The sequence below is a fragment of the Pangasianodon hypophthalmus genome, chromosome 29 (assembly GCF_027358585.1).
Source record: "Pangasianodon hypophthalmus isolate fPanHyp1 chromosome 29, fPanHyp1.pri, whole genome shotgun sequence".
Classification (NCBI taxonomy): Eukaryota; Metazoa; Chordata; class Actinopteri; order Siluriformes; family Pangasiidae; genus Pangasianodon; species Pangasianodon hypophthalmus.
Window position 1 is genome coordinate 1,890,031 of NC_069738.1, and position 10,152 is coordinate 1,900,182.

The following is a 10,152-nucleotide window of genomic DNA, read 5'->3' on the forward strand; positions in this document are numbered from 1 at the left end:
AAATAATTAAAGATACAATCCGTTTTAGTGCAAAATGACATCAATCAGTGTTTCAATAAATTCAATAAGTTCAGTAAGTACCACTGAATAATTATTGATATGAAACTGCTGAGTCATACATCAAGCAGTATGAACATACAAAAGTAACTGATATGCTTTGTGCTGAATAATTATAGAAGAAATATAATGATTCAAACATTAATCATTATAAACCACTTACTTTGTCAACAACACACAACACTACACAAGTAAGTAATGATCACAAAGAGCAATATCCCCACAATACCACCAAGTACGGTCTGGTAAGCAAGATGATATTAACACTGTCAGGTGCAGGTAGACCACACTCTATGTAGTTATATCCAGTCCTAGACAACTTTGTACAACTTTTCTGCATGCTCATTAATCTAAACTCTCACCTCATCTGTAATACCAATTGCAATTGCTCTGTTATGGATCAAATTTCTGATCATTAGTCTGGATAAGAATGAAATAATGGACATCAGAAAGGTGAAACAGACACATTTCTGTGCCAAACAGAACATCTGGGACAGATGGGGGTTCATGCACAGTAGCTGGAGAAGTGCTTCGAGCTATCAAGAAGTATTTAGACTGCATGTTACATGCATATTTTTTTTTTATAGTATTCTGAAGTAGCAAGCTAATAATACAGAAATATGCACTGTTTAGATTTTAAAGCTACTGGATTTAGGATAAACTATTGCCAGTGGGGTTCACCTTATAATTAGATAGAATGTTGGCTGAATAAATAATTTAAGTGGATGGCATTTGTGTGAGTATTTAATGAATTACATACTGCTCTCGACAAGTATTATATTTATTTATTTTGAGTTAACATTCAATATGCTGAGGATATATGACTTCCACATCAAACTGAACAACATCAGATTATTTTAACAATGGAGATTAAATATAAATAAATAAAAAAAAACAAATCAAGTAAATACAACAAACTTTACTGCAACATCCGTTTTCTGTATTTATTTTGTGCTTATAATTATAGGTTTTAATGCTCTTGCAAATGACTCTTTCAGCATAAACAAAAGTAAAGTAAGCCTGCTGTCTACAATTTAGTCTTACAGGCACCGTGTACTATCAGTTTAAACATATTTTCTATGACAAGGGACCATTGCCTTTTTTTATACTTTATTTGTACAAAACTCTGACATGCAGTTTTGTAAAGTAGCACATGATTATATCGATTGAAGAATCCACAGAATATCCAATAGTCAATAAATGTCTGTTCAAAACAACATAACAAGTGTTAAAGGGTGTTATTCTTAGAGCTGTTCTACGAGGCACAGATGGCTGCCAGTCGTTGGTTGTTCTCCTTCATCCGATTGATGAGCCTTGGCATGTCATTGTCATAGAGGAGCTCATTCCCTGTGATTTGCTCTGTGGCCTTCATCACGTCCTCCATCACCCTCATCACAGGCTCCTGGAGGATGAATCTGCGAGTCTGATGTTCAGCCACGCTGACCCTCCCGCTCAGAACACCCAGGAGGTGGACGGCTCTTCTCACTTTCTGCTGGAACTCAGCTACAGACTCGATCTGCTTCTTCACCCTCTGGATTTCTTCACGCTTCTGCTTCAGCTTGTCATCTTTCTGTCTGATGTCACACCAGGTCTGGGAAATCTTGGACTCGTAGTCAGATACTTTATGTTTGTATTTTTCCACTTCAGTCTCAGAATTTCTCACCTCCTCTTCAGCCACTCTGATAGCATGTGCTGCTTGATCCAATTCAACTGCGCCAGCAATCAACATGGCAGAGCCTGCACAGAGAAGGAAGAAGTAACATTTACACATGAAGATTATGATAATGTACAGTATCTAACAGTTCTGTTATATCAATTTGTTTATCTATATGCTGTAATTCTCACCTGCAATCCATCCAATGACTGGTATAACTAACAGCCCCGCCCCAACACCTGTGACAATTTCAGCATTGTGTATCCTGCGTTCCTGATCCCGAAGTGTCTGGTTTGTTGAATTCAGATTTCCCCTGGCCTGCTCCAGAGCTCCCTGAGAGTCCCTGAGTAATTTTTCATTAGATGCCTGCTCTGTTCTCAAGTTTTTTAAATGAGTCTCGGTGCTACTCTTCTCACGTTGGAGTTTTCCCTCGTCTTGTGTAAGCCTCTCTAAGTTTTTATCCAGACTCTTTAACCCTGAACTGGCCGTCTGTTCTGACCTCTGCAGGTGCTGATGAGCCTGCACTATCTGCTGTCTGATGTAGTCATAGTTGGAGCATTGCCCAGTAACAGGATGTACATCTGCCTTAATCAGGGCCTCGTAGACTCTGTTCAGGGAGGAGATGCCGTCTTTTAATGGAACAATAACAGCCTGAGCTATGTTCTTCAGCACGACTCTGCAGATACAGACACAAAATTTTAACACAGAAAATCAAAAAGCCTTAAGGAAAAATAATTTATTTTGGTAATTTCATTTCTGAAAAATGATATGTATTGTTGGAATATTTTTTCTAAACAATTACTTTTAAAAATCAGTTTATTGTTATGAATCATTTCTATGTGAATACTGGTATTCAACTTACTCAGATGAAGAAAGCTGGGTCATCTTACTCTGAAACAGAAAGTAAAAGTGCTGTCAGGGGTAAAAACTCAAAACTGAGCATGAGATCGTCATTACAATCCCCTCCAGTGTCCCTAGCCATCTGTGATATCTCTTACAGAATGGAAGAGAGAAAAGTTTAATAAAAACAAGCCCAACCCTTAAATACTATTTTGTGAGCCTTCACCTCATACTAGTCTCACGTCACACAAGGTTACATTACATTGTTCTGATTTTTCTATTTATTTCTTTTTTGTTATAGTCATTTTTTATATTTACCAACTTGAATCAAAATGCTTGTTATTACATATTTAAGCACAATAAAAATGAATCTAGTACTCAGAAAAGCAGCATCCAGTATGATTACCTTGTCACAGCGTTTCTTAAAGACAGACCTCTAATTAAAGTGTGAAATTTGACCTCCTTCTGTATGCTGTTATTTCTCTTCTAGCTCACCACTGTCACTCATGTGAGATTTTAAGATGAGCTCTGTTTATACTAAACTGTAGCGGAGGCGGTTGGGGTGAAAGGGGAGGGTGGATTACAGAGTATAAATACACAGGGGCTTTCTGTTTTGTGACAGTGCTCCATCTGGGTCACAGAGCTGGCAGAGATCCTCCACACCTTCAGGATATCAAGGTAGGAAGAGAGCCGCTGTTCTGAACAATTTTTTTAAAGATTTTACTGACTGCACTCATTTAATCCTTTTTATACAGTTAGGAATGCAAGAAATTTTTTTATGCAAAAAAGAGGCAATGATTTAAAAGCCATTGAATTCTTAATAATGATGTAGAACCCGGTTTGTGTGTGTGTGTGTGTGTGAAGGAGCATGAGTTTTGAGGTGAGCGTTCAACATGGAAAAAAGCAGGTGTGCATACACTTTTCCTTGCTGTGTAGTGTAAGTTTCCATGGTGATAAAACCTGCTAAAAACCAATCCACCTTGTTGAGTTTGCTCAAACTAGATGCAAACTTACCTGGACAGCCACTGAAACTGGCTTCGTGCAACAGGCTGTGATCATTAATAAAATAAATATCAGTGCTGTCTGGATGTGAGAGTTTTATCACAGTGAAGACTTGTAAAAAATACTTATTACAGACATCCCCCTGATAAACTAATCCTACCCGAACAGTTTCCTAGCTTTCACATTGTTCAAGTGTGTGTGTGTGTGTGTGTGTGTGTGCGCGCAAACTGCACCGGCTGTACCTAGAAATGCACCCCTGTCACAGGAGCGCGGATTAGAAGATTTTCAAAGCAGACTTTTGAATAGGCTTCACCTGAACTTATACATAATAGTGGACCCAATGTGATTCACCCTGACTGTTCAAGTACTCCATCCTATAGCCTGGTTAAAAGGACAGGTGCAGTAGTACTATGCTTTGCGTTAGATGTAGTATATTAGTATAGTATGGTATAGTATATGTAAGTGCTTTCACCCACTAGTACAATGTCACATCCATGAAGCTTACCCCACTTATCAGCATCAGTTCTATAGCTATTTGATGCTGGGACCAACAGAGACAAAATTCTCTCAAAATCTCCCACTAGCATAGTCTAATATGAATGAAATCTTTAGGCCTAGTGGTCAAGCATATTTACCCCAACTGTTCTTTTGGGAAATTCATATGCAATCTCACTTATTGGGAACATATAATTTATTGTAATTAAACCCTGAGCACCATCACAAAGAAACAACACAACATTTTTTATTTACTTTTTTAATACAGTGTCTTTTGAGAAAATGAAAACAAATTAAATAAATATATCAATAATAAAAGAAATATTCTATCAATAATATAAAAACTTAACTAATAAAATAAATAATGAGAAAAAGTGAAAAAAAAAATTCCAGGATATGCTCCTTTTTCTGGATCCTGCTGACAGAAAAACAAACCAACCAACAAATAGAAGCAGGCAAAAACATAACCTCCTTAGTGGAGGTAATAAAAAAAATGAATTTTCTACTAACATTTTAAACAACAAGGGACACCATTACTTGCATACAGGGCACAAGTACTCCTCATCCATTGGAGGCCTCTGTACACAGTCATGGTGGTACCACCTCTGAGAGCCGTCACAACAAACCTGGGAAAACAGGGATGTGTGGTGGTACATAAGTTTTGCATTATTTGGTATCTCACTATTCCTTCAATTTTCCTTTGAAGTTCTCACCAACATAAATGTTGTGTTATGACTAAAATTTTTATTTTCTACAGCACACATTATACAATGGAAAGTAAGTAATCTTACATGTCTACATAAAACGAGCACAACATTAATTATGCCTTTATTAGTAGGTGCTGATGATGCAGAAGATTGTTGTAATTACCACTACAACCCTAACATTGATAAAGTCAGAAAAAATATTCCTTTTCTTTTTTTTTTTTTTTTTTTAAATTTTGCAATGTGAGGAAGTTACCCAGTGTGCTTCATCCTGGTCCTGCATCCTGGTCCTGCATATGTTGGTCCCAATTTGGGTCGTAACAATAGTTATAGGACTGATGCTGATAAGTAGAGTAAGTTTCATGGATGTGATGCTAATACATATACTATACTATACTATACTAATCTAATGCAAAATATAGTACTACCACACATGTACATTTAATGAGAATTTGCAGGCTATAGGATCAAGTACTTGAACAGTCAAGGTGAATCACATTGGTTCCATTTAAGTGTATGAATTCAGACAAAGCCCATTCATTCAGTATATCAACATGCCATCTTATAAGCTTCTTTTCTAGCCTGAACTAATCCAGACAAACAGTAATATTTAATATGCTGGGGACATCTAATGGACTTAAACAGTCTCTGCCCTCTGTGTTTGGAAGAATTTCATGAACTTGCTCTCTGCCAGTTTGCCTAGTCCCTACCCTGCTCGTTTTAAGGCGACTATCTTCAAATGCACGTTCCCGAGACGGGGGTGAATTTCATGGTGGGGTGCTTTTTTCGACTAAACACTGTCTCTCTCTCCTGATTTAATATTTTCAAGTGGTTTGAATAAAATCAAAACTTATGTTTTAATATTTTATGCATTATACATATCAGTTCCTTTGTTCTTAGTAGGAACAAGGAAGCCATGAATTCCCAAATTGGAAAGAAAATTCAAAGCCTCACCACAGCTGAGGAGATGAGAAACCAAACCAAGCTTGTGATGCAGCCGTATGCCAACTGGGAGGAGTATCTGACTCCTGCTCCACTCTCCATAGCCATCCTGGGAGAGCTGGTCTTCATCTCCTCCAAAACAGATTTCTCCATCAACAAGAACCCACCTAAAGATGGCTACAAGTACATCAAATACCCAGATTCATTTCGTGCCTGCCTCATGCAGGTGTGTAACTCTGGCTGGTGGGCTTTCAACGAGGCCCATAAGAACATGGATCAGATTAGACTCCACACCATGGCAGTTCCAGATTACATGAAGGTGGCTGTGAAGATCCTGTTCCACGAAAATGATGAGGTTATTCAAGCTCTCCTCCCTGGCCAGGTGGAGAACATTCGTGTCATTGCAGATGACTGTCTTAAGTTGGCCATTGCAACAGAAGAGCGGTTCACTGATGTCATCAATATTATCCAAGAATTGCTGGAAGCATGTGTAAATGCTGAGCACTTTTATGGGCAGGAGCTGGATGCTATCAAGAAGAAACTGGATGAGGCCAAGCTGAGGAAACAGTCATCTAAAGAAGCTACTAAAGGCTCAGAGAATGCAATGAATGTCATGGAAAAGAAACTTAAGGAAGCATATGATAGTTACAACAAAGCAATGGATTCACTACCCGGTGGATGGGAGATGATTGGTATGGATTTTGTTGCAGGCTTGAATGAGGGCATCACAACTTTTATTAATGGAGTAACAGCTGTGATTACTGACCCATTGTACCCAATCTATACAGCTGTCAGTAAAATTGCTACAAAAATTCTTACAAAGCGTCATGCTGAAGGTCAAGAATCTGCTGTTGATGGTATTGATATAATTAATATTTATAGCAAATCTGCAGAAATTCTGATGTGCACAGTGAATGTACAAGAGTTTGTGCAGCACAACACTATTAACTGGAAAGACTTGTATGATCAAAAGAATAAATATACTGCAACCAATTTCCAGGCAGATCAGTTCAAAAGAATCAATGAAAGTTTAGAAAAAAGCCCAACCTGCAAAGCAAAAACCGATGCCCAAGACATATGTGATGAGGGCATTGCAATCTGTGCAGAACTAGAAAAGTATGCACCAGAGGGGAAATGTGAAGAAACCAAAACAAAGGACCTGATTGAAAGGATCAGAAAACTGACTAAATCAGCTCGAAGGTTCGACAGCAGAAGTAAAGATGTCACAAAATCTCCTTCCCTGGCTCCCAAACCACCAATGATGTATAAAGAAGAAAGTAAATCTGAGAAGATGAGCGCTTCACAAAGAGCATCAGAGAACGCCAGGTTCCGCATAGAGCAGAGCCGCGCTCAACTGAACAAGACCAGAGAGCTCTATGATAAGAGTGTAGAGAACATGAAGAAGAACCAAAAGGAGCTGACTGAAATCCTGATCACCATGAGGAACTGCGAGGTCAAAGAGATAGACTTTAACACCACTATACAAATGCTGGTCAAAGGTATGGATGCCATGGGGAGAGTGAAGGAGCAGTGGGAGAAGATGGTGCGCTTCTTTCAGATGGTGTCCAACATCGTGAAAAACTGCCTGAGCAGAACTCTTAAAGATTTTGCCTCCACATCTGAGAAAACACAATCACTTTCCTATAATGCAAAGCTCTTCTGCAAAGACCTGCTCTACAATCAAGCCTTTCAAGCCACTAACATCGCCAGCCTCGTCCACATGATCTCAGCAACCTACACCGAGATTTCCACCAAGCACCTAATGGATCGTGTCAGCTCTCTGGGAAAACTGATGACCATGGACAAGCAAAAGCCAGAGTTTCTTTCTGAGCGTCAGCAGTTACAGAGCTCCTGTGATGAGGCTCAGAAAGCCATCTTACTCCTTGTCCTCAAGAACAAGAATGAGTTTGAAACGAAGAGTGCTGCAAGACAGGAGAAGATTGACAAAGAGCTGCTCACCATTCTCCCTGCTGCTGCTCCAGAAGAGATAAAGAGCATTCAAGCAGCTGTTGAAAGTGGATTCAAAGAGGAAGAGAAAGGGGAAAGTGGATTCACAGCAGAAGAGGAAGCAGACTACGTCTGAGTGAATGAACAAAAAATTCTACTTGTCTATAATTATATCCAGTGAAACACCTAAAGCATGAAACAAGTGCAACATAATTATCACAGTATAACTATTCAGGCTCCTTGTAAAATGTGTTTTATAGGGAATTATTTTACTTAACCTTACATTGCTAATTACAATATACATAATAAAGATTCTACATAATTCTTTTTTGCAATTGATTGGAAAATATTCTTCTCAGGAATCAACTTGAATTGTACCATTCACTTCTGTTACATTTAATTAACTCACTTTAAATCTTCCATTCTAACTGCACTCATATTACAAATATTACAAACAATGTTCTTGTGTGTAATTAATGCTCTGTCTTAGTGAGAAAGTGACAAATTTATTTTGCCCTTCAAATCAGTATATGAAAGTTACTGTTGCTTTATTTGCTAGTACACTTTATAAAGTGTTAAATTTTTTTCATTATCTTTGCAGTAAACAAAAAAGACATTTTTCTTACTTACATGTAAAAAATTTATTACTTTGTGCTCAGTAATTTCTTATATGATAATGAGCTTGCCATTAATTTCTCTTTGTGTTATTATTACAAATAATAATACAATATGTTTTTTTTTTTAAAAAGGGAAAAAAAGCCTTTGTCTGGAAAACTAGCAGGTGTTTGCTGATCTCATTTGCTTTTTGCATCTACCTAACAACTTATGTACTTACATCTTGTATTGTTATATATCAGACATGGTCATTTACTTCACCTCCATCTCTATTCTGTGCTTGCAATTAATGAATAAAAACTATTATAAAGGCAAACTGAATGTTTTTTTTAAATGATTTTCAATGGAGCATTGATGTGAAATTGGGCCTCCATCACCTTAACAACCCAAATGTACCAAAAAACCAACTGCAATATCTGTCAAGTTAAAAAAAAAGTTTACAAAATTGATGCACTACAGCTGTGACATAAAACAGATGATGATTTATGTACACACCTACTGTATGTTAGCTAACTGCTGTTATGTTCATTTGAGGTGAACAGCCATCCTAAACATCTCAAACCCTAATTGTTTAACATAACACTTTTTGTAACTGTTCCCAACATTCATGTTTTAGGTGCAACACCTGAAGCTATCACCATGGCAACATTTACATGAATGCACAAAGATTGTGTAGAGCTGATGGTTACACAATCTTCTGCAAAAAACAAACAAAAACATATAACAAGACAAAATGACAATCACAATGTCACAAGAAAAAAAGAGAATAAATCTCAGAACTGCTTTTACAAACAAAAACAAACAAACAACTGAACAAAAAAAAAACAAAAAACAAAAAATAAAACTGGGGTTTGTACACACAGAAGGCTTTCTGATTTTTATACTGTCTGTCTGTTTTTGGATTGTAGTCACATTTGCTTACACATTTACATTGGTTACTAAAGTAAAAGTGCAGTTGTGTATGCATGCGTGCATGTGTGTGTGTGTGTGTGTGTGTGTGTGTGTGAGATACAGGAGGTTAAACTGAACCAAAAAATCAGTATGAGATACAAGGTCACTGGAGTAACTGGATCCCTGCAGTGACCTGGTTCAGGTCAGGGTCAAGGTCACTGGAAACGTCATACTGGAAGCAGAGCGATGCGCCACTTCGATCCCTGGTACAGACACCTGTCTGTCTCTTTCTGTCTTTCTGACACTGTCTGTCTCTCTTAATGAGAAAGCTTGCCCTACATCGCCATCTGCTGTTAATCACAGTAACATTACGTTCTGCCTTATGCTGTGATTCTGTTCATTCTTTTCTGTAATCGAACAATTTTGTTCGAAAAATGCCTTATACACTAAATTCTCACTTTGTATTTTTTATCAATAAAACTGAATGCTTATGACTCACTACACATCTGCACTAATTCAATAGATCTTTAATGCCATGAGAGTCTGTTGTTTCTCATAGATATATTGTCTTTGGGAATAAAATAAAAAATAAATACTTAGCTAATGTACTAATACGAACTAATTAGAAAAAGCCATGATTACCACAACTATCAAAAAAAAACCTGTGTTTTTGAATTAAAAATACTTCAATTATAAAACGTGATTGCATATTGGATTGTTAAATGAATGAAGTTAATAAATATATTTCTTTAAAGATCACATTTCAGATTTGTGTTTACAAATAATAAGTTTATAAAACATGATTATATTTATTTGGTATGGTTTTGGAACTAAACTAGCTCTGGAAAAACTGATGGCCATGGACAAGGAAACGTCCCAATCTGAGCTTGAGCTTCAGCAGTTACGGGAATCCTGCTATGAGGCTCAAAATGCCATCTTACACCTCGTCCTCAAGAACAAGAATGAGTTTGAAAAGAAGAGCGCTGCAAGACTGGAGAAGATTGA

At 37.4% G+C, this 10,152-nt stretch overlaps 2 protein-coding genes across 3 annotated transcripts; one reads left to right on the plus strand and one right to left on the minus strand.

The window, feature by feature from the left end:
* Positions 1–945: 945 nt before the first annotated feature.
* LOC113524064 (uncharacterized) lies at positions 946–3,057 on the minus strand. Its single transcript, XM_053231198.1, has 4 exons — positions 2,958–3,057; positions 2,574–2,602; positions 1,903–2,387; positions 946–1,794 (listed from the first exon to the last, which is right to left on the minus strand). The coding sequence occupies exons 2-4, from the start codon at positions 2,594–2,596 to the stop codon at positions 1,313–1,315; spliced, it is 990 nt and encodes a 329-aa protein (XP_053087173.1). The 5' UTR covers positions 2,597–2,602; positions 2,958–3,057; the 3' UTR covers positions 946–1,312.
* A 129-nt stretch (positions 3,058–3,186) lies between these two features.
* On the plus strand, positions 3,187–8,572 carry LOC113524040 (uncharacterized). 2 transcript variants are annotated; one of them, XM_026910152.2, is made up of 2 exons: positions 3,187–3,229; positions 5,653–8,572. In XM_026910152.2, the coding sequence occupies exon 2, from the start codon at positions 5,669–5,671 to the stop codon at positions 7,775–7,777; it is 2,109 nt and encodes a 702-aa protein (XP_026765953.2). In that variant the 5' UTR covers positions 3,187–3,229; positions 5,653–5,668; the 3' UTR covers positions 7,778–8,572. The 2 variants fall into 2 exon arrangements, with proteins under 2 accessions (XP_026765953.2, XP_026765955.2); XM_026910154.3 differs by having other exon boundaries at positions 3,188–3,229; positions 5,656–8,572.
* The last annotated feature ends 1,580 nt before the right edge of the window (positions 8,573–10,152 follow it).